This window comes from Phodopus roborovskii, unplaced genomic scaffold (genome assembly GCF_943737965.1).
Source record: "Phodopus roborovskii unplaced genomic scaffold, PHOROB, whole genome shotgun sequence".
NCBI classification, from domain to species: Eukaryota; Metazoa; Chordata; class Mammalia; order Rodentia; family Cricetidae; genus Phodopus; species Phodopus roborovskii.
In genome coordinates, this window is record NW_026125052.1 from 29350351 (window position 1) to 29377097 (window position 26747).

At 51.2% G+C, this 26747-nt stretch overlaps 1 protein-coding gene across 2 annotated transcripts; it reads left to right on the plus strand.

Annotated features, from left to right (window-relative positions):
- The first annotated feature begins 11959 nt into the window (after positions 1–11959).
- On the plus strand, positions 11960–26169 carry Cdr2l (cerebellar degeneration related protein 2 like). Of its 2 annotated transcripts, none has more exons than XM_051180294.1 (5): positions 11960–12519; positions 20330–20442; positions 20654–20802; positions 22345–22509; positions 23665–26169. In XM_051180294.1, exons 1-5 carry the CDS (start codon positions 11967–11969, stop codon positions 24557–24559), a joined length of 1875 nt encoding a protein of 624 aa, XP_051036251.1. In that variant the 5' UTR covers positions 11960–11966; the 3' UTR covers positions 24560–26169. The 2 variants fall into 2 exon arrangements, with proteins under 2 accessions (XP_051036251.1, XP_051036260.1); XM_051180303.1 differs by having other exon boundaries at positions 23668–26169.
- The last annotated feature ends 578 nt before the right edge of the window (positions 26170–26747 follow it).

The window sequence follows — 26747 nt, forward strand, 5'->3', positions numbered from 1 at the left end:
GCTGCGAACCCCGCCCGCCGCTGGCGTCGGCCCCGCCCCTTGAGGCCCCGCCCTTAGATCCGCCCCCAGAGGCCCCGCCTCTGCACCTGCCGTTCAGGCCTCCAGAGAAGCGGTCCAGAGTTCTCCTTGGAACCCAACTCCTGGTCCTACGTACTACAACCGAGTGTTGTCCCCATCCCATCTCCTCCTTCTGCACCCAGTCCCCAAGATCAAAATCCTCCTCATGGCTCATCCCCTGCCTCATTCCCGCCCTGTCCCCGGGGCCTGCAGTTTCTCCTCCAGCCATCTCTACCTCACTTTTCTGCTTCCCTACTAGTATTATTGTTGTTGTTGTTTGAGCATTTGTCTTTGTTTGTTTTGCTTTTTTGGGTTTTTGTTTGTTTGTTTCTCTTTCTGACCTGTCCAACCCATGGATACCCCAGCAGTTACTCCAACCACGCTACAGTCTTAGCCCTTGCTTGTATGGAAGGAGGAGCTGACTCAGTGTCTCTGTTCCAGGAAGGCAGCTGAGCACCTAGCTGTCAATGAAAGATCCCTCGGGTCTTGACCCGTCTCTGGTCCCCTAGCTTTCCTGGGAACTCCTTGAAGAGCAGAGGAGAGGGCATACAACACCGCGTCTCTGTAGGACCGCATCACAGAACCTACTCTTAGGAGAACAAGGGAGTTACTTACGGTGTCGCCCAGTACACTTTGTTTTGGGAGTTTATCTTAGGTTGGCCTCAAACTCACTGTTACTGATTTTGAACTTTTAATCCATGTCCCCAGTGCCAGGATAACAAGTGTGCACAACCAGCATTGTTCTCGTGAGGTGCTGCAGATCAAAACCGGGGCCTTGTGCATACTAGGTAAGCACTCTAATGCTTAAATTAAGGATAATAGCTGGATACACAATAATAATAATAATAGCAGCTAGCATGCACGTGAAATCTCAGACCCGTGGTGAAAACAGGAGGGCAGAAGCCCCAGTCATCCTTGACACATAGTGAGTTTGAGGCCAGCCTTAGAAAAAAGAAGTCAAGTCCAGAACCCCTCACCCCCAGACAGTAGTGTTTGGTCTACATAGTGAGCCAAACAATATAGGGGGAAAAAGTGGTATTTCCCGACACCGCCATCCTACTGTGTCTGAAAGCTTCTGGGAATCCTGGGTACTTCAAAACAAGGCGACTTTACCCCAAACAGGAATCCTCAAGTTGGAGCAGGTGTGGAGGCAGGGAGAGGGTGCATGGTACCACTCTTCACAGAACATGCCACAGCACTGGGTAACTCCAGCTTTCCTCCAAAGGTGTGTTATCCCTGCCCTGAACAAAACCCTGGGCATGCCCCAGGGCTTGTCACTCTAAAATAATAAAGGCTTCCTTTATTAGGAAAAACAAACAGACATACCACCTAGCCAGGTATGGTAGCACAGGCCTTTATTCCCAGCACACAAAAGGTGGAGGCAGGTGTATCTCCTTGGGTTCAAAGTCATCCTGTTCTACATAGTTGGCTCCAGGCCAGCCACAGCTACATAATGAGACCCTGTGTCAAACAAACAAACAAACAAATATCTGGTAACATTCCACAGCTGGCAGCACCGACGTCACTGGCCAGTGGGCTTCTCAAAGACTCCTAAGCAGGCCGTCAAATTTTCTTTTTCCAGCTTGCCCTGAGATAGTAGGAAATTAATCTGTCTCTGCAGCTTAGTTGGTTGGTGGGATCAGCTATTTAACTGATCAACTGGAAGTAGATTAGTTTTGTTCCTTTGTTTGTGTGTTTATCTGGAGACAGATTCTCATGCAGCTCAATCCAGTCTGGAACTCTTTATGTACCTGAGAATGGCCTTGAATTTTTGATCTTCCTGCTTCTACCCTCCACCTGCTGGAATTACAATGTGTACAATATTCCTGGCTACAATATTCTACGTTGTGATTTATAGACATTCTGGAAACAGTGGAGCCGAGGGAGCGGGAAACAAACCATGAGCTGGAAGAGAGATGAGTGGACTCAGAACTTTGTGGGGCAATGAATACCTTCTGTTTGATTGCTCTCATAACGCTATGCCTCCAGAGTGAGCTTTACTGTATGCAAATTGCACCTCAATAAACTTGACTTTAAAATAGAAGAACAATGAGCATGGGCTATAGCTTACTTGGTAGACTGATTCCTTAGCAGATAGGCACTCCTAGGCTCCACCCTCAGCCCTCCAAAAAATAAAGAAAAATTAAAACTGTTGGAACAAAGAAATTAGCTCAACACACACCATCTGCAAGTAAAATAGCACTTTTGAACCCTTACAGAAATAATTCTTTTCTTTTCAATGTGACAATCTTCTAGGAGATACTTGGCTATGAGAAAGTATGTTATGTACTTGTTTTGTGCCCAGGAAAAAAGACTCACTAGTCTGTGGCTTCTATGGCTCTCTCTGGAGTCTTTTCTCTAAGTTCAACCATCGTTCATCCAACAAACACTGTTAGGTCCTGGGTAGCACTGAAGGGGCTAGGACCTAAGCTGTGTATGTTTCTGCTGCTAAGAGAACAAGACACAAAGGACAATAATACAGGCCTGAGAGCTATGACATTGGAAGTAAATGTCTGCCTGGGGGACCTGGGAGAAACAGGTGTGGAAAAACTGGACAGAGGTGGAGATGGCTGATTGTGTTAGTGAGGGCTCCCGCTGGACACAGACAGAAGACAGGGTACTCAAAGAGCGCTCAAGAGGCTAATCACAGGGAAGCATTACAGGGTCAGAATGGGTCACTGAGACCCCTAAGGAGCAGGGAAAGGAATTGTTGCATCCAGGGAAAGGGATCCCACAGGAAATATCCAACAGAAGCTACAGTTTTGCAGAAGAGAACGAGATAGGGAATGGACACCCCACTTTACTCCTCTTTTGTTTCCTGCCAGTCAGGTCAGCCCCCAGAAAGCAGAAGGATAAGAGAACCCACTGATGGAGCCCAGGAAAGCTCAGCCATCCAGAAGAGGAGCAAGGTGGAAGAGACAGATGGAAATCTACACAGGCAAGTGGAAAATTTTCAGCACCCAGCTATTAGGGAGAACAAGCAAGAGGAAAGCCTGAAGCGTAGAGAGCCTGGTATAACATCCAGGGGACTGGGGTGGAGGATGAGAAATAACATTTGAAATATCCCAGGCGCTGACTATGGAGAGCTACATTCAACCCAATAAGCTTTAATTTTATTGCATGACCAATAAAAAGCCTTTGAAGTGGAGAAATGATGTCACCAGATGGCATTAGGTCTTAGCGAACTTTCCTGGCTGAAGCAGGAGGAACACCGTGAGCTGAATGCTGAGAGTAAGGAGAGGTGAGTTGATAGGGCTGTGGCACCAAGGATGGACATAGAGAATGCACTTGGAACCCTGGAATTCGCTTGTCAATCTGACGGTCATTTTAAAGGAACATTTCCACAAAGCAACTTCCCCACCAAATGGCATACAGTGATACGCATTTTACTGTCTCTTAAATTGCCTGAGTGAGAGACTCCATTGGGATGCAGCTGTTCTCCATCCTCTGCCTGGGTCTCAGCTGGGAAGACTGGAATGGCTGGAGCAGGGGTTATCTCAGAACAGCTGGAGGATGGAACCCCCTGGGAACTTCTACATTCACACATCCAGGCCAGGGCTGGGAGAAGCCCAAAGGCTGGGCTCAGCTGGGTCTGAAGATAAAATATTGACACGTGGGGATAAAGAGAGGCTCAGTGGGTAAGAGCGCACCCATGTCTGGCGGTGTGCACACACAGCCTGTAGCTCCAACTCCAGGAGATCCAACACCCTCATCCAGTCAACCAACATGCATGCATCCACACACAGACACACATAAATAAAATAATATTTAAAAATATACTGACGTGTAGCCTTCCCTTGTGACTTGGGCCCCTGCAGCAAGGACATTGAGCTGAAAAGAGGCACCCCAAAAGTGTGTATGACAAGAGGGTCTTCCCAAAGAGCAGCGGAAGCTACGAGTCCCTTTAGTGCCAAGCCTGGGAAATAACACACAAAATTCCTAGACCATACCATACTGCATAGACCAATAGCCACAGCCCACTGGATTCAAGGGAAGGGAACCTAGAGCCTACCTCTCTAGCACACAAATCTAGCACCATACAAATGATTTAATCATCGTGTTGTTTTGTTTTACCTGAGATCTTTTTCCTTTTCAGTTATGTATATTATATGTGTATGTGCCTGTGTGGTGGTATATGCTTATGTGAGTACAGTATCTACAGAGTACAGAAGAGGCTGTGGCATTCCTAGGAGCTGGAGTCACAGCGAACTGAGGACCAGCAACTGAGCTCAGGTCCTCTGCAAGGATAATACACATTCTTAACTCTGAGCCCACAGGCAGCACCAGCACTTTCAATATATATGCATATTCACATCTTTTGCGTTTTTGTTTCATGCACGTCTCTACTTTTCTGCTTCTATCCCTAATTTAAGTTCTGCATGAGCAGGGACTGCACCTGTCTTGCTCTCAATACACTGACTTCATGAAGTCTTGGGTAATTTGCACTGCACTGGAGGCAATGGGAATGACACATTTTGACCAACTGTTTTCAAAGTCACCGTTAGTTCTCCTTGGAGATTTTCAGGGGCCCTGGGGTGAAGCAATGAGAAGAGCTGGGAAGTATAGAGGTCACAGGGAGAAGGGCCAAGAAAGCCAAGGAGTTTGCTTCTGCCACAATTTTTAGAATGTCTGTTCTGACTGGATACCAGCCGTGTGCCACCACAGGCTCTGCCCCTAAGGAGTTCCCGGGCATCCCAGGTGATGGTACAACCCACTGTGATGTGACTGAGTACCATACACGTTGAGCCGGAGCAGCCAGAGGAAGCCCTGTGCCAAGTGGCTTCTCCACAGGTCTCTCCTTCAGAAGCCCAAAGCCTGACGTTTTCCCCACACACCCCCAAACCCTCAGCCAAGAGGAAAGGTTCCTGTGCGGGCCTCCCCGGCCAGCTGCCTCAGGAGTTCTACCTGCAAGGGCCAAGAACAGCTTTAAAAGTGTATTAATTACCTGGGCACGGTGGCTCAACTCTGTAACCCCAGCCCTTGGGAGGTGAATGAATGAAGGAGCATTAGGAATTCAGGGTCATCTTCAACATACAGTGAGTAGGAAGACAACCTGCGCTTCAAACAAAACAAATGAAAAACGCTCACACAAAAGCTGGGAATTAGCTGGGTTGATACAATGTTGCCTCCACAAAGCTCCAGCTTCACCGCAACACTGGATCCATCCAGAGTGATAGCATATGCCTGTAACCTCAGCACCGGGAAAGCAGAGACTCAAGGATTGAGAAGTTCAGGGTCCCTGCTGGAGAGATTGCTCAGGGGTTAGGAGCACTGGCTGTTCTTCCAGAGGACCCAGGTTCAATTCCCAGCACCCACATGGCAGCTCCCAACTGTCTGTAACTTCAGGTCCAGGAGATCTGACACCTTCACACCAATGCACACAAAATAAAGTTAAATAAATAATTTTTAAAAAACAAGAAATTCAGGGTCACCCTTGACTACAGTTTGAGGCTAGCCTGGGACACAAGGACCTGTCTCCAGAAAAGAAAAGTAGAGCCAGGCAAGGTGGCCCACTCTCTGTGAGTTTGATGCCAAGCTAGTCCACATATGGAATGTCAGACCAAATATAGATGGAAAATAGATGCAGGTGTTATATATAGCTGTAAGGTACCGATACCAAACACACATTTCCAGTTGCCCCATGGCCCTGACCTGGTTCTAAGTACTTGGCTTCATACTCTTTGAGTTCCTTCATTAACTTCTGAGTAAGGATGGATACTGTTTGCACCCTCATGAGAAGCCTGGAGGGTTTGAGCTCACACATGGAAACTCTTCCTTCCAGAAGGTCTGTGAGAATCTAAAATTCCTCTTTCAGAGCAGTGCCTGGGGGAGGATGGAGGAACACCAGATGACCTCACTCATTCAGAGGTATTGAGTGCTTTACTCTGCCAGGCGCTGACCTCATACTGGTAGAAAGGACAGATAGAGATCATTGGGTGCCATTTGTCCCTTAGAATGATCGGGAACGGGGAGAGGGAGGGAGCAAGGCCTGCAGAAGAGGTGAAAAACGCCAAAGAAAGAGCCCTAGTGTCATCCTTCACTTTAATCCAAGATACATCGTGCGTCTGCTGGCACAGGAGGGCGCGGAGGTGCTAGTGAGCCGCCCTCAAACTCTCCCGAAGAGGCTGCTGTGCCTACACGCACAGGACCTCCAACGTCAGCGCTGCCAGCGCGTGCGCCGTCATTTCCGGCCAGCTGTTTTGGGCTGGATGCGGAGGTGGCAGAAAGAGCTTAAAGGCTGGGCAACTATGCCACTCCAAGCTGTCAGATTGACTTCCAGAGCCTCACCGGTGTCGGAGTTTAGCAGCCGGGGAGTTCCACTCCAGAGAGCTCCGAGGTCAGTCGCGGATTGGTGTCGGTGACCTATTCCCCAGTCAGAGTCTGGGCTCGCATCCCCGCAGGACCTTGGCTTGCACCTTCAGGAGCAGGACTTGCATCCTCATATTTCTAGGCATCCAGGGTGAGCCCAGAGAAGTACAACTTGCTATTAGGAGTCAATACAGACTTCTAAGAAATTGTATTGCTCCTGGAGCGATGGTGGCGCACGCCTTTAATCCCAGCACTCAGGAGGCAGAAGCAGGCAGATATGTGCGAGTTCGAGGCCAGCCTGGTCTACAAAGTGAGTTCCAGGACTGGCTTCATAGCTACTGAGATAATTCTGTCTCGAAAGAAACAAACAAAAGAAATTGCATTGCTCAAGATCTGGGAAGGCATCGGGTCTACCAAAGGCTCCAACCTGGTGCTGCACTTTGATGCCCTCTGACATGTGTTTTCTGACCCAAATATAAAATACACGGTTCAAAGGCTTATCCGGGCCAGGAGATTTATTTGTCCTACCCTGGGCACTGGTTTTGATTACATGAAAGGGACATGTCTGAAATTGATCCCAAGCCTGATGGCCGGGAGCTAAGGGAGGTAGAGGAACTTCCTTCCTGGGGTCTGTCTCCTCATAGACTACCCTAGGTAGGAAGAGGCACCACTTCTACACTGCCAGGAGCCTGAGGCCTCTGAGCCAGAGCAGGCAATGACATGTCACAGGCTTGGCACACACTCTATATTCATTCCCATTCCCCCAGCCAACTCACATCCAAGTTTCCTACTCTGGTGTCCTCTGTTCTGCTGAAGGACTCAAGAGGTCCCATTGCTCTGGCCAGGTCAGTGGCCCATCTTCAGCCACCTGGGATGTACACGGAGGGTCCAACTTTCTTCTACCAGCATGTTTGAAGAAATGAAAACAGATGCCAGCATGACCACCACCACCCCAGGCTCCATGGGGGCTGACACATGACACGTCCATCCCTGCCTCTGAGAAGTAGAGTGTTTGGGTGAGCCAGGCTGAGGGCTTGGTCCAGGTGAGTAGGAGCTGGGTGGCTCTCAAGCACAGAGGACATTTAAGTCACCACTGGAAGCAGCTTTCATGGCAAGGGACGGAATGAGTCTTCATGTTTGGGGTCTGCCTTTAATTGTCCAAGCAAGGGGCTGGAGAAATGGCTCAGTGGTTAAGAAGTGTTTGCCACTCTTTCAGAGGACCAATGTCAGGCAGCTCACAACTACCTGTAACTCCAGCTCCAGGGGACCTGATACCAGCATCTGGCCTCTGTGGATAATGCCCAATAATATACATTATAAATAAATCTAAGGGAAGGTGAAAATAAATAAAACAAACCTCTTTTTTCTTTCCTCTAGCAAGGAGGATACCCTATAGCATCCTTACTGCCCAGGCTGGGGGAACAAAGGCAACCATCCTCAAACCTGATCCTCAGCCCTTGCTTGTCTTCTGGAGCTCCCTGGGGGCAGCTCTGGCTCATGGGTCCCTTCCCACAGAGCTGCAGGATGGGTGGGAGCAGATCGATTTACAAACACCCAGGGACCCTCAATCCCGGTGTCGCTCACACTCAGCTCCAGATGGCATCACCTCTGCCCAGTCACTAGAGCCAAGCCTGTGTGAGCATCACACTGATGCGCCAGTCGATTCATGTCCTGTCAATTATGCACCACCTCCACCACCATCATCTCTCTCCCCTTCCCTCCCCACACCTTGCCCGTCTCACAGTTACCGCCTTTCTAGGCTATTGCAAAAGTTCCTATGCCCATCTTGCTTCTCTGCAATCCCATGCTCCCAAATGATCAGGCTGAAATTTCACAAATGAAAAATGAAAGACTTCTTTATTGGTTCATCTAGGGATAAACTTGTGACTGGTCTCTACAATTCTGACTCTGACCTCACTCCTCCCTGCTCATTCCACTCCAGCCATGCTGCATTTCCCATGGATCCTACTATAAGCCAAACTATTTTGTGCCTAGGAGCTTTTGACCCTGTGGTCTCCTATATCCAGAGCATCCTTCTCAAGTGTGTAACATGGCTGCTGCTTTATGCTGAGGGTGGCACCTCTGCAGGCTTGATCTCAGTATCGCCCAGACTCTCCACACCCCACCAATCTTCTCCCACACACACAAGAGCAGACATGGCCTCTCAGTCACGGTAGTTTCTTCCTTCTCCTCCTCCCTTACTTCTTCTTCGCCCTCTGTTGCTCAAAACGACTTCAGAGTTTGCTTTCAGGGTCTTGCCACCTCACCCTGGCTGGCCTTGTACTCACTATGTAAACCATGCTGGCCTCAAATTCCAGCAATCCACCTGCCTGGCCTCATGGGTATGGAGACTTCGGACATGGATCACCATACCCTGTTCTTTTTTTATCCTTTGCTTTTATGTTCATGGGTGTTTTGCCTGCACGTATGTCTATGCACCATATGCGTGTAGTGCCTGCAGAGTCCAGAAGAATGCGTTGGACTGCAGTTATAGACGGTTGTGAGCCATTACGTGGGTGTTGAAAACTGAACATGTATCCTTTGGAAGAGCAGCTGGTGCTCTTTGCCACGGAGCCATCTCTCCAGCCCCTACTTTATTTTCTTAAGCTATAAGATGTCTTAAAAAAAAAAAAGTCTTCAGAAAAATGCGTTCATCTCAGGTGTTCAAGTAGACCTCTATTTTCCCAAAATGAGCCATGCTATCAGCACCCCGAGTGGAAAGCAAAATCTCTCAGTGCACAGGGAGGGAAGGATTCAGTTTTTGTTTGACAGTAAGCAAAGCGTTCAGTAGGTGGTGGTGGTGATGCTGCACAGCATCGTGTGTTTAACACTGTGGAGCTCTACGGTTAAAACAGTTAAACTCAGGCCAGCCAGATGGCCCAGCAGAAAAGGCCCTTGCTGCACAGGCCTGACAGCCTGAGACTGATCCAAGGAACCCACAATGGAAGGAAAGAGTAGACTCCTGTTAAGTTGTCCTCTGATCTCTACAGTCATGCATGCATTTTGAACATGTGTGTACACATGCGTATTAATTATAAAAATTAAATTTAAAAAATGATTAAGTTAGATAGGCATGGTGATGCATTCTTCTAACGCTAGCGCCTAGGAGGCACAGGTAGGCAGATCCCTGAGAGTTCGAGACCAATTTAGTTGAATTAGTGAGTTGTAGGACAGCCAGGGCTACATAGGGAGACTCTATTTAAAAAATAAACATAAAAGGTGTTAGGGGCAGTAGTGCACGCCTTTAATCCTAGCACTTGGGAGGCTGAGGCAGACTGATCTCTGAATCTGAGGCCAGCCTGGTCTATAGATCAAGCTCCAAGACACTCAGAGTTACACAGAGAAACCTTGTCTTGAAAAAACCAAAGCACTATTCTGGTCGATTTTGCTAGGTTTGAATATTAACCTTTTCATTTTAATTTTATATGTATAGGTATATCCATACACACCTCCTGTGTGCCTGGTATCCATGAAGGCTAGAAGAATAAGTCTGATCTAGGACTGGAATTATAGACACTTGTGATCTGCCCTATAGGTGCTGGAAGATCCCTACACACACACTCAGTAACCATCTCTCAAATATTTTTATACATTCCAATGCTACCACTCGGGGAGTCAAGCTTTTAATCATGGTTCTTGGAGGACAGTTAAAGTCCCAAGTATACAGTAGTAGTGGTACCTCATTGTGGATTTAATTTTTATTTCCTGATGACTAAAGAAACTGACCACCATCTGGATACTTCTTTCTGGGAATTGACAAGTCTTTTACACATTTTCCTTCTGGCCATGCCTTTTTCCTTTGGATTTCGGGTTTTGCTGTACTCTGGATATAGGTTGTTTACTGGGTATATCACAACACATATTCAGAGTGCTCCAACAATGCCCACACGTGATGGGTCTCAACAAAAACAAGCTTAGTGAATGCTTGAATATGAAAACTCCTTGAAGGAAAAAAAATGCTTGGATGGATTAAACTGTCGCTTCTAAGGGTGTAACTGGATATAAGATCTGTGTCTCAAGCAATAAGAAACAGAACCTTAAAGGAGAAAGGCTAGAACACAAGAAAACATCCTCAGATTTCATCTCTTCCAGCCTGTTTCTAGATATGCAAGTTTTTAAACATTCAGACTCTCTCTCTCTCTCTCTCTCTCTCTCTCTCTCTTTCTCTCTCTCTCTCTCAGGTGTTGTGTTTCTCTCAGGCAGTGGTGGTGCATGCCTTTGATCTCAGCACCCAGGAGGCAGAGGAAAGTGGATCTCTGTGAGTTCAAGGCTAGCCTAGTCTACAGAGTGAGTTCCAGGACAGGCAAGAACAGCTAAGGCTACACAGAGAAGCCCTGCCTGGAACCTGCACCCCAAAAGGGAGATGTATGTCTGTATTTATCTATATTTATGTGTATGAGCGTTTGCCTGCATGTATGTATGGATACCATGTGTGTGCCTGGTGCCCAAGGAGGTCAGAAGAGGAGAATGGATACCCAGGAACCAGAGTTACAGATGTTTCTGGACTATCTCACTACAATCATCTGAGTCCTGGGAATGGATTCCCAGGTCGTCTGTAAGAGCCAACAACTGCTCTAAACTGTTGAGCCATCTCCTGCTCAAAATTAAGGTTCTTAAGGGTTTTGTGTGTGTGTGCACATGTGTGTCATGTGTATTCATGTGTGTGCTGAGGACAAAGGACAGCCCCCGGGGTGTTGTTTCTCAAGAGCTGTCCACCTTGCTTTTTGAACCATGGCTTTTCACTGGTTTGAAGCTCACCACGTAGGCTAGGTTGGCTGGCCAGTGAGCCACCATGACTCTATCTATCTCTGCTCGCTGCCCCCAGAGCTGGGATTACAAGATCGAGATACACACCCTGCTTTTACTTTATTTTATTTTAAAGCTGGCAAGCACTTTAGGGTTCTGAGTCACCCCCTCAGACCCCTTAAGGTAATGTTTAGCTTTGCTTAGTTTAGTTTACAGAGAGACTCCTACACTGTAGCTTAGTCTGGCCTGGAACAAGCTGTGTAAAACAGCTTGGCCTGGAACTCAAGACAATCCTCCTGCTTCAATCTCACAAGTCCTATTATCAGTGGAAGGAGTCACCATGCTTGGCTCTTTCTAACCTTGGGTATGTGTGTTGTGCATGTGTGAAGGTTCCTGTGATTTCAGGTACCCAGAGGCCAGAGGTGTCAGATTGCCCTGGGAGCTGGGGATACAGGCTGCTGCGAGCTGCTTGACATGGGTACAGAAACCCGAACTCAGATTCTAGTAAGAGCTCTTAACCCCCATTCTTCTCTCTAATAACCAAGCACCACCAACGCCCGGCTTCCCAATCCTGCTTCTTAAAGGTATTTGTAAATTAATACCATTTTAAAGAATGTTCCGTGGGTCAGCCCATTCTCCGCGGTGAAGACCTCTGTGGACAACAGACAGACCCTTGCTCTCAGAAAAGCAAGGGCAGACAACAAGTAAACAAAATAATTTCAGATGGACGGAAACCAAAGTCGGACGAGGAGGAAAAAGGAGGACAGAGAGAGGGTTGATCCAGCACAATTCCCAGACCAGGACACCAGGAAGGTCCTCACCCGAGGACCCGCCCCCCTATTTGCATACGTCTTATGATTTGTCTCCGGCGGCAGGCCCCTCCCCGCAGAGCTGGCGGCCTGGGACGCTGCAAGCGGCCCCGGCGGAGATGCAGCGGCTCCGGGTGTCGCGGCGCGGGCCGGGTGGTGTGCGGGCCCGAGGCGGGCAGGGGGTATCCGCCGCGGCACCCACACTTTCCTGACGCCGTAGCCCTGCAGGCGGCCCCGGCTCGTCCCAGCCATCTCCCCGCTTTGCAGTCCCCACCCCTCCGCCCTTTGTGCCGCCGCCACCCGACGTCCCCAGCTCGGCGGGACCCAGGGCGCGCGGGAGCGAGAGGCCCCGCTGTGCGCACGGCCGGTAGCGGATGGCGATCGCGCGCGGAGGGCGAAGGGGCGTTGCAGCCCGAGCCCGCGACGTGGGAAGCCCGGGCCGCCTCCGACGCATTGTCCCGGGCTGCGAGCCCAGGCCCTGAGCTGCCGCAGCGCCCGCCCACCGCCACCCGCGGGGCCATGCGGAGAGCGGCCGGGATGGAGGACTACTCCGCAGAGGAGGAGGAGTCCTGGTACGATCATCAGGACCTGGAGCAGGGTGAGCATGGCGGGAAGGGAAGTGGCGTGTGCCCGGAGACCCCTGGCCGATACTCCATTGTTGGGCGGTATCACCTAGAAAAGGGCTGGGCTGGACCTGGTGCGCATGATGAGTCTTGAGAACGGGGACGTGGACAGAGAGGGGCGCTGCCCTAGAAGATTCGGACGCGTTAGAGGGTGACCTGCACAAGTGTGTATTTGACAGGGCATCCATCACCCTTGTCATCTTAGCAGCTGCATCTATCTACTCGGGTATCCCTGATAGGGTATTGTTAGGGGGCCCGGGGACTAGGTGGAATGGAAGTCCGCAGGGGATTCCTGGTACTTTTGTCGGGGGTGTACTCCGGTGTTGAGTTGTCATCGCTCCACATCAACAGCACCTGTCCCGGCCAGGATTTGTGAGCCCTAAGAGTCTGTCAGAAAGTTTCCCCAGCTTGCTTCTCTCTGCTCAGAGGGGGTGGTGCAGAGAGCACGGGAAGAAACCTGGAGTCTGCAGCCTGCCTTCCTGAGAAAAGCATCCCCTTGTTCTTCCTTGCACCGGGCTTCCACCCAAGTGGCTCAGGATGTGCAGGCGTCCTTCAGTCGTTTCAGACGTACCCCATGCCCAGGGAAAGAGGGAGCCATTTCCATGGCTCTCATCTGAGCGCCCAGAGGATGACCGGAAGGGGGGTTAGAAGCTGGTGATGAGGTGGCTAAATTGACATCACTGAGAGCAGAGGTGGCGCCCTCTTGACCAGACCTGGAGGCCTGAGAGGGCCCGGGTCAAGGCCGAAGCCTGCTGGAGTGGAGTCGGCTCCACCCTCTTCTCTGCCAAGGTGCCTGCTCTTGCTGATACCTTGAGGGGGTGAGGAAACGTATCTCCTTCCCACTGTTGCCTGCAAGCCTGGCACAGAGTGTGCCACGGAGGTCTGGTCTCCATCCTCGGGACCCCAGAGTTCTGGTTTTCCAAGTGTGGGAAGCATCACCTGGTCCTGGAGCTTTTGTTTCCAGACCCACTACTCCAGGCTGCCAGGCTTCACCTGCCGATGAGGAGCTGTCCCAGTACTTGTCAGCGAACCAGAACCTTGGGATACCCGTGTAGGATGGAGGGCAGTGGGTTAGACATTGCTATGCGATGAACTGCCAGGTGCTCATACGGCAGGTACCTTCGTGTCTGTCCTGGCAACTACCCATAAAACTTTTCCTCTCTGTAAACATCGGTTGACCTCATTTGAGTCCCAGACATCATCCCGGGACCTTGGGACAGTCCCAGCTCCAAACCTCTGTGTACACAAGGGCTGGTGGGGGTATGTTTGCTCTGAGTGTAAGTGATTATGGGATGGCTTCCTGGGAGAGGCTAGCTCAGAAGGAAAGATGAAAAGCTGAGTTCTGTGGAAGATGGCCTCTAGGGGAGGCAGATGCTAATACTATATCGGTCTCATTTAGTTCCCGCACCCCTAATGAAGGCTTGGCACCATGCCCAGCCCAGATGTGGGAGGAAGAAGCCGGAGAATAGGGGTGGGAGATGTGTGGCTTCTGATGAGGGACAGGAATTGCTCTTCCAGTGGAATTAAAGAACCCTGCCCCCCCCCACTTCTTGGGTCCTGCTGGCCTGGCGTGCGGCTCCACTCAGACGGAGCCCAGGGGGACGCCCAGTAATGAAGCACTCTGTTACCTCCCTGCTAGGGGCTGTGCTGGGTCTCGGGACAGAATCTCTTCCTGAGCCTGCATTCCAGCAGAGGGGACAGATGTGGGATCAAAGTGGCAGCTGTGTGACATCGTGGCCCCCTCAGCAGAGGGAGCTTTGAGCTGGAGGAAGGAAGGGGAGGGCAGAATGGAGGAAGGAATGTTTGTACCAAGGCGTGGGACCAAATGGAGGGCAGAGGAAGCAGGGCACAAAGGAAGTACTAGCCACTCAGCTCTGCCTGCCAGCCCAGGAGCTGAGGATGGACGGGGTGTCTGCCAGACGACAGTCACATTCGAGGGCTCCGTCTCTGTATTTCATCCCCAACCCCTTTTCTCCCCATCTGCTCGGTGGCCAGCAGAGTGGTTTCCTCACCAGCACGTGGGAATGTCTTCCCGCCTGTTTCCTCCCTGCCCTGGACCAAGCAAGCCCCAACTTCACTTCCCAAAGAGATTGTCCCTAGAGATGATATTTGACTTTGGGGTGATCAGGAGCTGGTCAGGACAGGCGAGGCTTTGGATTTGCTCTGTTCCTTCTACGGGCTGCCACGAGCGCTTGTTAAAAATAGAAAAAAAAATCATGAATTAATTATTAAGCACTGCGTCTTGCTTTGCTTGCCCCCTCCCCCACCTGTGACCATCTCTGTCCAGACTAAGGGTGGCTGCTGAGTCACAGATTTTCTGACCTGACCTCCCCTTCCTGCCTAGCCTGACCTTGAGTCCTCCACCCCAGGGAATGCTCTGACAAGGTGGTAAAGAAAATGGTACCCTGTCTCTACCCTGGCTACCCCTAAAGGCCTTTCTGAACTCCTGCCTTGTGCCCTGTGGGGCAACACCCTGCTCTACCACCTACCGTCTACCTGGCGTTTTCCACCTCAGTCACCCTTTACCTTTGTCCTTTGACCTACTTCCTGCCTCTTGGCCTATTTTCTTGTCCCTTTCCTACCTCTCTGTCTAAAGCGTCTCGCTCCACCCTGATGCTCACCCAGAAGGGCCATGGGATTTCAGGGTCTCTTGGCTTCTCTGGGGCATTGCCTCACCGATAATCACTGAAGACTGCTGAAGGAAGCCCCAGAAGCCCCCTGAAGGAAACCCCTAGGTTCACGCAGGGAAGGAGGCAGCACAAACTCAGCAACTCCCCCCCCCCCCAATTTGGTTCAGAGTTGCTTGTTAATCCGGCCATAGCAGGCTGTTTGTTGCCTCGTGCAACATCCTGCTTAGCTAGCTTCCAAGTTTCCAGGCCCCCCTCCCCTGAGTCCAGAACTGCCACTGTCCTTCAGCAAGCTGCCTCCCTATTTCTCCACTCCTCCAGGTCCCTGGCTCTCCAGCTTCTGGGTGCCTTCCATCATCCCTCCAGGTGGCTCTGAGCAGCTGAGCTTGCAGTGTGATCCAGTTTCCCTGAGTCGCTCTGAGATCCTCCCCCTCCTCCCCAAGCAGCTTCCTTTTTGTCTTCCTTCCTTCATCATCCTTGGACCACTAGGTGGCTGAGTCACATGTGACTGTCTTCTCAGGCAGTCTCCAAGGCCTCTTGGTTCGTAGTGTGGTATGAAACCCATCCCCATCCCAGCCTACAAAGAGCAAGAAGTTACACACCCCAGCTCCCCTGGAAGGAAGAACATGGCATTGGAATTGCCTTTGGCCTTTCCTCATTCCACTGGCCTTGAATTCTGGTTAAGCTGCAGGATCTTGAGGCAGGCCACCCCTGTGTACGGGTTAGCAATGGTCATTTCCTAGACCACCTAACAGTTCCAAGGCCTGGAGCATTTAGGAAGGTGAGCTGAACATTGCCTTCCTGTTACAGACTAGGAAGGTGGTGAGGTTCTCTCATAGCCAGCCACCCCTGCCCACCCCCTATTAACCCCAAGCACATGACAAATCACAAGGCTGCCATTCAACTATGGGAGCACCAGGCTTCAAATTAATTTTGTAGACACCTCCAGACTTTGGCCCAGCATATAAGCTCATACAGCAAGTGTCCTCAAATACCTTACTAGGTTTATACTAGGTGACTGGATATGTTGGCATCTTCGCTGAGCAGGTTACTTGCCCCAGGCTATGGGGTTTGTAGCTAATTTACATAATTCAGTTTTGTTTCCTACAGGGAAACTGCTTTTGTTCCAGGCGGTGTCATGACAGCCTGGCTAGAGAGAAGCCGCTGTGGTCTGCTTCCCCAGCGACATCAGACATAAAGTCCTCCTCTCCAATTAATTTAATTCTAGAGGCCCCATTGTGGCTATTTTAAGACCTCATCCCTGCTCTGGGTATGTCTGTACCCTGCCACTTGGGAGGTAGAGCAATGGGATAGATAGTTCAAAGTCATCCTTTGCTACATCTCAAGGAAAGCCTGACTACATGAGACCCTACCTCAAAGCAACAACGAAAGTTGCCGGAGACAGAGGTCAGTCGGTAGAATGCTCGCCTAGCATGCAGGAAGCCCCGAGGTTGACTTCCCAGCACCACATAAAACAAGAGATTGTGGCACATCCCAACAATCCCAGCACTTAGGAGGTGGAGGCAGAGAACAGGACATCGAGGTCATCCTCAGCTACTTTGTAAGTTTGAGGCCAGCCTGAGCTACGATACTCTGTCTTAGAGAGAAAGAAGAAAGCCTTACCCTCATGTGGGAGCGACATTCCTAAGCCTGGGCCTTTTGGCAGGCGGCTCTGGCTTTCACAAGGAAACACAGCCCTGTCCTAGGCTTAGCTAAAAGAGCTGCTCTCTGCCCATCCAGGGTCCCTGCTCTGTAAGGGTGCAAGAGGAAGGCCCCACCTTCCTGTCTGCTGCACTGGAGGGAGTAGCCGAAACAACGGTGTATCTAACTTTTCAGGAGGACCAGAGAGCCCGTGTCTTTAAGGGAAGGCAGAGATATCATTATGTATAAAAATAGCACTGTGTCTTGTTGGCCCAGGGAGAACTGCTTTTACAAATCCTGCTCCAGATTTACACCATCAGCCTAGAATGAAGGCTGGTGTAACAAAGAGCCTCATCGTATTCAACAATAACAATAGTCAATAATGATAAATCTCTCCTGCTTTGGGACAAATGGGCCACATAGGCTTGCTGTTTACCCCATGTGTTCTCACAACAGCAGTGATTTGCACTAAGGTTTTAATACAATGAAGTTTGTTGGGGAAATATTATTTTCAGGTGTGTGACTTTCGCTTATGCTGCATTTGTTTAACTACGAAGCTGTGTTACTTTGCCTGTCTAAAACACCTGGCGGGCCTAATAAAGAGCTGAATGGCCAACAGCGAGGCAGGATCAAGGACAGGCGGAGCTGGCAGGCAGAGGGTATAAATAGGAGGAGAAAAAGGAGCATCAAGAGAACAAGGAGAGGAGGACATCAGGGGTCAGCCACCCGGCCACCCAGCCACGCGGCCACGCGGCCACCCAGCCACGTGGCCACCCAGCCACACAGCCACACAGCCACCTAGCCCACAGCCTAATGGCTACACGGCCACACAACCAGCCACAGAATAAGTGAAAGTAAGATATTCAAAGGAAAAGTCCCAGAGGCAAAAATTAGTCAGGATTAGTTAAGAAAAGCTGGCAAGAAATGAGCCAAGCTAAGGCTGGGCATTTATAACTAATAATAAGCCTCCCTGTATGATTTATTTGGGAGCTACGTGGTGGCCCTCCCCCCCCCCAAAAAAAACCCCAAAAGAATAAAACATCACATTACAGAAGTTGATCTCAGTTTGACTCGTTTTTCAGACCCAGAACCTCACACGTGCTAAGTGGTCACACTACTGCTTCTGTCACTGAATTACAACCCTAAACTTCCGTTTGTTGTCAGTGATCTTTAACAAAGACTATAACGTTTAGTGTATGATTGTTTTCCCCAGTTGTGTGTACCACGTGGGAGCCTAGGGCCCAAAGACGAGAGAAGAGGACATTGGATCCCCGGGACTAGTGTCGCCGCAAGTTACAAGCTGCCATGTGCATGCTGGGAACTGAACTCAGGTCCTCTCTAAAGGCAGCAAGTACTCTTAACCACTAAACCATTTCTCCAGCACTACGAAGTTAAGTTTTTAAGACAGTGCTTCACCCTATAGGTCTGACTGGTATGGAACTTTATGCAATCCTCCTGCCTCAGCCTCCCAAATGCTGGGATTACAGAGATGAGCTACCAGGCCCAAATCCTTACCCTCACTTTACATTTTGTTTCATTCATTCATTCATTCATTCATTCATTGGTTTTTCAAGACAGGGTTTCTCTGTCTAACTGCCCTGGCTGTCCTGAACTTGCTTTGTAGACCAGGCTGGCCTTGAACTCACAGAGATCCACCCGCCTCTGCCTCCTGAGTGCTGCTGGGGTCAAAGTTGTGCGCCACCACCACACAGCTACTTTTTAATTTTGCTACAGTGTCTGAGTTGCCTAAACTGGTCTTGAATTTGTGGTATTCATGCCTCAGCTTCCTGAGGAGTTGGGGTCTTGGGTCTATGGCATAGTTTTACGCTGCCTTTTTTTTTTTTTTTTTGTTTTTGTTTTATTTTGTTTTTTAAGCAGGGTCTCATGAAACTCAGGCTGGCCTTGAACAAACCTTATACATCAAAGGGTAACCTTGAACTCCTGGTCCTCCCCTCAGTACTGGATTACTGGTGTGCACATCCACACCTAATCTGTGTGGTCCTGGAGGCCACACATGCTAAGCTAAGCATGCATGCTAAGCAAGCACTCAGCCACCTGCGCTCCACCCCGGTCCCACTTTGTTTTTTGAGGCAGAGTCTCATGTAACTTAGAGTAGCCTCAAACTCCTGCACTTCCTGCCTCAGTTTCCTGAGTCCTGGCACGCACTCGCATGTCCTGTAGTGGGACTTTTTCATTGGGACCACCAGCCCTACACAGACTTCTTATTAATTATAAAAGTTCAGCCTCAGCTTAGGCTTGTTCCTAACTAGCTCTCATAACTTAAATTAACCGATATATATTTTTTTAATCTTCCATGAGGGTCCTTACCTCATCTCTGTACTGCCCATGCTGCCTCCAAGTCTCCTGACATTTCTGTGTGCCTAGATTATCTCCTCCTATTTCTTCTCTGCCCAGGAGTCCCACCTACACCTCCTGCCTAGCTATTGGCCGTTCAGCTCTTTATTAAACTAATCACAGCAATATATCTTTACTCGGTGTACAAATTTCCCACAACATTCTTGGCTCATAGTTTCACTTTTAATAGAGAAAGTACTCAAAGACGCCGTAAACATTCAACAATAAGGACTATTAGATGGTGTTTAGAGCTTATAGACAGTACATTTTCTGCCTCCACTAATAGTGTCAGAGGACAGCTTGTAGGCATTGGGTCTCTTCTGCAGTGAGGGTCCTGGGGATTGAACTTAGGTTTAGCAGCAATTACCTTTACCCACTGAGCTATCTTACTGGTCCAGTACTTTTTTTTTTTTTAGGTCTGTGTGTGTGTGTGTGTCTGTATACAGGTTCCCCATGGAAGCTAGAAGAGAATGTTCCAGCCCCTGAAACTAGTTACAGATGGTTGTGATTGCTTACTGGGAACCAAACTCTGGCTCAAGCCTAAAGCCCTTGGGTGCTGAGCCACCTCTCCAGAGCCTCGCTTTTCTTCTTGAGACCATGCCTCACTATGTAGCCCTGGACGGCTTCAGTCTCACAGAGACCCACCTGCTTCTACCTCCTGAGTGCTGGAATTAAAGGCATGCCCCGCCACACCCAGCTCAACTAATTTTTTTTTTTTTTTTTAATTATTGTTGGCTTTTCACCTTTCTGCACTATTTGTTTTCTGCGTCAGGCGGAAAGAAATCCCAAGCTGGTCGGTAGCACATGTCTTCAATCCCAGCAGTCAGGAAGCTGAGGCAGAAGGATCATGAGCCCTGGGCTAGCCTGGGCTCCACAGTAAGATCCTGTGCAAACAGCACCATCCAGAGACCCGAAGGACAAGAAGGGAGTAAGCCTGGAGCATGTAGGGAAAAGGGCATTTCAGATGTGAGTGACAAGGGCCCAGAGGCCCCGCCGGCCCCTGGCTTCCATCTCTAGCCAGGCTGGGGCTTCCGAGAATAGCCTATGTCACGGTGACACTGAGTCACCCGGAGCCCAGCCACGGATAAATGCTAGAGCATTAATGAGGGCTCCCTGAGTCCTGGCCCAGGGCTCTTTGTTTACACCCCCTCCCCTCCCCCAGACTTGCACCTGGCAGCCGAGCTCGGGAAGACCCTGCTGGAGAGGAACAAGGAGCTGGAGGAGTCCCTGCAGCAGATGTACTCCACCAACGAGGAGCAGGTGCAGGAGATCGAGGTGAGGGGCCTTGGACTCCGCATGGCTTCTCCACCCCTCCTTCCCCAATCCTAGCCAGCCTGCGGCACCGTGGTCTTCACCCCAAGCTCAGTTCAACATAGACCTCACAAAGCCGGTGGTTGGTCTAGGAGTGGTAGGGGGGGCCAGGTGGAGAGATTTGTCTGTCCTTCGTTGTAAAGGTCTGTCCCCCCCCCCTTTCCTCCTCCCCCAGTACCTGACCAAGCAGCTGGACACGCTGCGGCTGGTGAATGAACAGCATGCCAAAGTGTACGAGCAGCTGGACCTGACCGCCAGAGACCTGGAGCTGACCAATCAGAGGCTGGCGCTGGACAGTAAGGCGGCCCAGCAGAAGATCCACGGGTGAGGGACGAGCCCAGGGCTGAACACATGGCCGAGTGGACTGCTCGGGAGACTCACGCACTCCCTAGAAGACAGTGCACAGGAGCCTGGGCTGCCAGCAAGGCCATCCCTGTCTGCTGTGTGTGCTTAAACATTCATCCCACAAACAACTAGAGTTCCTTCCCTTTCTTCTTCCTTCCCTTTTTTTTTTTTTTTCCTCTTTCCAAGATGGTGGTTTCTCTGTGTAGCCCTGGTATCCAGGGATTCGCTCTGTAGACCAGGCTGCCCTTGAACTCACAGAGATCCACCTGCCTCTGCTTCCTGAGTGAAGCCACCACCATCCAGCCCTCCCTTTCTTTTTAAGATTTATGTTTTTATTCTGTGTGGATGGATGTTTTTGCCTGCGTGTATGTCTGTGCACCACGTGTGGGCCGTGTTCTCTGAGGCCAGGCTAGGGTATGGGACACTCTGGAGCTAGAGCTGTAGATGGTGGTGAGCCACCATACTTGTGGGTGGCAGAAACCAAAGCCAGGTCCTCTGCAAGAGCAACAAGTGCTTCTAGCCCTGAGCCACCTCCCCAGGCCCCCAAAACCGATGGATGAAAAGTCACCCATGCTCCAGTGAATAACCCACCTGTGGTTATGCACCAATTTTACAGCAGGCTCAGTAAGAGGCACTAAAGTTTTGGTAACTCTGCCCTGCCCTCTGGGTCCTCAAAGATGGGAAGAAAGGTGCACATGTAAATGATGTTATGCTGCAGTGCATGCTGGTACTGACGGGTGTGCAAGAGCCTGAGGTGGGGCTGGGGAAGTGGCCTGGCTGCTGGAGTGCTTGAACCTGTGTGAAATGTAGGGCACAACAACCAGCATGTGTGATCTCAAACTGGGGAGGTGGCGTGGGTGGGCCCCACCCGAGCTGAATCGGCATCCCCTGGGGCCTAGTGGAAGCCTGCCTGAGTAAACAAACAAGCTGGATAGCTTGTTGAAGTGTGATACCAGGCCATCCCCTGCCCCCCCCCACACACATGAACATGCACTTGTGAGCACAGATACAGAAGGACCAAAGGAGGCTGAGGAGTGATTGGCTGTGCCTGGGATGTATAGAAGGGCAAGTCCTTGGATATGGCAGAGAGTTCTAGGACTTTAACCCTAGACAGCATGCTCAAGACTGTCTGTTCTTACCTCCGTGTCCTCCATCTATAAGGGTCCCAGGTGGCAGTGAAGAGGCTGTCCCTGTCTCCTTAAGATTTCCCCTGGGGTGGGGCTTGAGAGATGGCTAAGGCTAAGAGGCTGAGAGTGATTGCTGCTCTAGAGCCAGGGTTTGGTTCCCAGCTCTCACAGTGAGTGGCTCACAATCACCCAGCCCCAGTTCCAGGGGATCCAGCTCCCTCTTTTGGCCTCCTCAGGCGCGCGCGCGGCGCGCGCGCGCGCGCGAACACACACACACACCAATCTTAACATTTTTGTTGTGAGCCTAGCTTTTAATGGCTGAGCCACCTCTCCGGTCCTAACAATCCTTAAAACAAACGACAAAAACCCCATGGGTGCCTTCATCCTATTCCAGGCTGACAGAGACCATTGAGCGCCTGCAGTGCCAGGTCGAGGAGCTGCAGGCCCAGGTGGAACAACTTCGAGGCCTGGAGCAGCTTCGGGTTCGCCGGGAAAAGCGGGAACGCAGGAGAACCATCCATACCTTCCCCTGCCTGAAGGAGCTGTGCACAAGCCCCCGGTAGGCAAGCCCCCGGTAGGCAAGGGCCTGGTGTGGCTTAGGACTCCAAGGGTTCTAGCTGAAGGAGGAAAAGGGAGCATAGTAGACAGTAGCCGGGAAGGAGGACTAATGTCTGGTCTGAGCCATCAGGGTGCTTGCTAAGGACAGCCGTGGGTGTTACTATGCTGATGTAACGGTCATCACATCCATTTTGCCTACAGGTCAGAAGAGAAAATCTAAACTTGGCGGTTACGTGGCTCATCCAAGGTCATGTGTTTTTAGTACTTGGCCCAGCCAGACTTCTAACCTAGGAGGAGGAGTTAAGCAGTGTCCCTTTTGGGTCCCACTAAATCTTATTTCAACAACGGACTTAATATAAGAATACAGGACTGGGGATGTAGCTCAGCTGTGCAGGCGCTTACCAAGGATGTGTGTCACCCTGGGTTTGATCCCCAGCCTAAAACAGAAGATTAACAAAGAGGAGCAAGGTGAGGCTAGAGAGGGGCACAGCTGGAAGACTGATCGCCTAACACTCAAGTCCTTGGGTCTGATCCCCAACACCTCCTAGGAGTGGTGAGGCACACTTGTAACCCCAGCATTCACAAGGTGGAGGCAGGAGACTCGAGACCTCACAGTCACCCTCAGCTAGAGAGTCCAAGCTCACACTGAGCTGTCTAAGATCCTGTTTAGCCAGGCGGTGGTGGCACACACCTTTAATCCCAGCACGTGGGAGGCAGACGCAGGCAGATCTCTGGGAGTTTGAGGCCAGCCTAGTCTACAGAGCTAGTTCCAGGACAGGCTCCAAAGCTACAGAGAAACCCTATCTCAAAAAACAAAAAAAGAAGTGTGGGTAGAAACGAGGTCCAGGGACCGTTACCATCCCTAGGCATCAGGGTCTCGAGGAAGAGAGATTCCCATCTCTGGAAGGTATGGAGCGGTCTCTCTGGCCAGTACCAACCGGGGAAAGGGCTTAGAAAAAGATAGAGCCTGAGAACCCCCTTTGTCCCCGCCTGCAACCATCCCTGTGCCTCCCATGGCTGAAGAATCCTGGATGAATCCGTATAGGTCAGACGCGGCCGAGAGAGAAAGTTAGACTCAGTGGGGGCAGAGTTAGACAGATGGACACTTTGGTCCGGGGTGGTGGCCGTGACCTAACTGTCACTGCCTGTCCCGCAGCAGGTGTGAAGATGCCTTCCGCCTGCACAGTTCCTCGCTGGAGCTTGGCCCTCGGCCCCTGGAGCAGGAGAATGAACGACTGCAGACCTTGGTGGGGGTGCTGCGTTCCCAGGTGAGCCAGGAGCGACAGCGCAAGGAGCGTGCGGAGCGCGAGTACACAGTGGTGCTCCAGGAGTACACGGAGCTGGAGCGACAGCTGTGTGAGATGGAGGGTTGTCGCCTGCGCGTGCAGGAGCTGGAGGCCGAGCTGCTGGAGCTGCAGCAGATGAAGCAGGCCAAGACCTACCTGCTGGCCCGGGATGAGCACCTGGCAGAGGCTTTGCTGGCACCCCTCACTCAGGCCCCTGAGGCTGATGACCCCCAGCCAGGCAGTGGGGATGACTCCAATGCCCAGGATGGTGTCTCCTCGCCTGCAGCCTCCCCCAGCCACGCAGTGCGCAAAAGCTGCAGTGACACAGCACTCAATGCCATCGTGGCCAAAGACCCAGCCAGCCGTCACGCTGGCAACCTCACTCTGCACGCCAACAGCGTGCGCAGGCGCGGTATGTCTATCCTGAGGGAGGTGGATGAGCAGTACCACGCACTGCTGGAGAAATATGAGGAGCTGCTGAGCAAATGCCGGCAGCATGGTGCCGGAGTGCGGCACGCGGGCGTGCAGACCTCGCGGCCCATCTCCAGGGACAGTTCATGGAGGGATCTACTGGGAGGCGAGGAGAGCCAGGGAGAGGGCAAGGCAGGTGAGAAGAGCCTAAGCCAGCACGTGGAGGCCGTGGATAAGCGGCTGGAGCAGAGCCAACCTGAGTACAAGGCACTCTTCAAAGAGATCTTCGCCAGGATCCAGAAGACCAAGGCAGACATCAACGCCACCAAAGTCAAGACGCATAGCAGCAAGTGACCCCTGTAGACCTGCAGCCTTCCCTTGCCTCCCCGCCAAGGGGGTCCCTCGTGCCTGGATGGCAGCCTCTTGGCAGATAAGAGAGCCCGCTACACACACGCAATATATCCTAGCAGGTGACTGGAGCATGAGCAGGGAGGCCTCTCTGATCTGGGGACACAGCATGTTTGCTTCTGATGGCTTGGATCGCCTGCCCTGCTTCCCTTGACCGCTTCGCTTCAGTTTGAAGGCACAGCTCAGTTTAAAAGCCAAACGCCCTCCCCCACTGTCCCTGGGGGCTTCTCAGCTCTCGACCTCTAGACCCCCCCCACCCCGTCCCTGGCCTCACCCTCAGTTTGTGACCAGTCTTATGCAAGCCTTTCTTGCTCAGCTGGCTTCCCCCACCCCACCCCCTGCCCACAGATTAGTTTTTCTGAGAGATTTGCAACGCAGGGTCTCCTCGAGCCTTGCTACAGCTGGAAACACTTGAAAGGGAATCTCCCAGCCAGCCGTTGCTGGTGTCTGGGGTCCCCTCGACCATTCACTGCTCTCCCTGCCAGCCATGACTGTCGTCATTGTCATTCCCATAGCTGTACCGTGTTCCACGCCCTCAGTTCAGAGCAGGGCGCAGGTAGCGCCCCCCCCCTCCCCGGAGCATGGCCCCCTCCAGGCCTGGCAAAGACCTTCAGCTCCCCGCAGACCTGCAGCCATACATGGGTAGTCCCCATGTCCATTCCTTCTCAGAGCCAACCTCCTCAAGTTCCATCCCTGGAGATGCCTTGTGGGCACGAAGCCTTCCAGGGGCTGGGGGCGGGGCCTACCACCTCTGCTCCTCCTGCCCCATCTCAGGGACCACGACGTCTCATCCACTCCTCACTGCCTCCGGCCAGCCCTGGTACAGTTCACATCTGCAGCCTCCAGAATGTCCTGTGCGAGTGTCACCGGTCCAGGTCCCAGTGTCCATCCCTGTCTTTCACCAGGGACTGTAAGATCTTTACTCCATGTTAAGTTTTCTTAAATTGAGGAAGAAATTCCTCCTTTCCCAAGTTCCTACAGAATGCCTGCTCTTTATCCCCACCCTTACGAGAGGGTCAGGGGTTCAATATTTTAGTACAAAACTTCAGCAAGTCCAGCTTTGTCTAAGAGATGCCCAGGTCCCCAGCTGGACTTCAGCAGTCCTTCCGGGCTTCTGGTTCCTTTCTGACACCCTTCCCCAAGAACCTAGAACTCAAAGGAGCCATACAATCCAGTGGGAGGCAGTGACCCTGGCCTCTGTGCTGGAGCCCAATGGGAACCGTCATGCCTTACCTCCTCCTTCTGGGTAAAGGGGCTTTCTTATGTCAAGCATGTTTGACATCCCTGGAGAAGCATCCTTGCTCCAGGTGACACTGTGATGCCAGCTGGCATCTGGAGCTTTCTGTTCATGCAGCTTGGAACCTTTCATCCTGTGGGGCGGGCACCTCCGGGCCCTCTGTGTGTCTCTGTCATCTAGGGTACAGGAGGCCTTCAGGCCTGTTCACTCCTCGGTTCTGTAACAGCATCACCTTTGAAGTATACATGAGAGAAATATATTTACAAATGCTTTATTCTCTTCTTTAATAAAAAATGCACCAGTATTCTAAAAGCAGAAACGGCCCTGACGCCTCGGTTTTGTCTCTGTGTCGTACTGGCTTGCTGCCTCGTGCCCCACTGCAGATGGGTGTATCAGATGGAGCTCCATCCCCACCCCAAGTTCTGCCTTTCTTTGAGGTCACTCTGACCCCTGAACCCTTGGCAAAGTCTGTGTCTGCAAAATGAGCTATGCCAATCATGCTCATAAAGAAAACACAAAGGGTCTGCATTGCCTTAGAGTTTATATTCTGGCTTGGGGTCAGGGAGCTGGAGCTCTACCCGACCACCACTGGGGAGGGTTTTTTTTTTTTATCTTTTTGAGACAGGATCTCATGGATGTCGGGCTAGATTCAGACTTGCTGTGTTGCTAAAGGTGACCTTGAACTTCTGGTCCTAGCTATTATTCAGGAGCTGGTGGTCCAAAGAATGTACGTCCCATTACACCTGGCTCCTTTTTTAATCTTAAGATGTGGAGATCACAGATACAATGTATGACAACATACGTTTTTAAAAAGTTGCGGAGGGGCCCTTGAGATGGCTCAGCGTGTGAAAATGATTCCCTTGGATTGTCCTCTGACTTCATGCACACAGGGGCCTG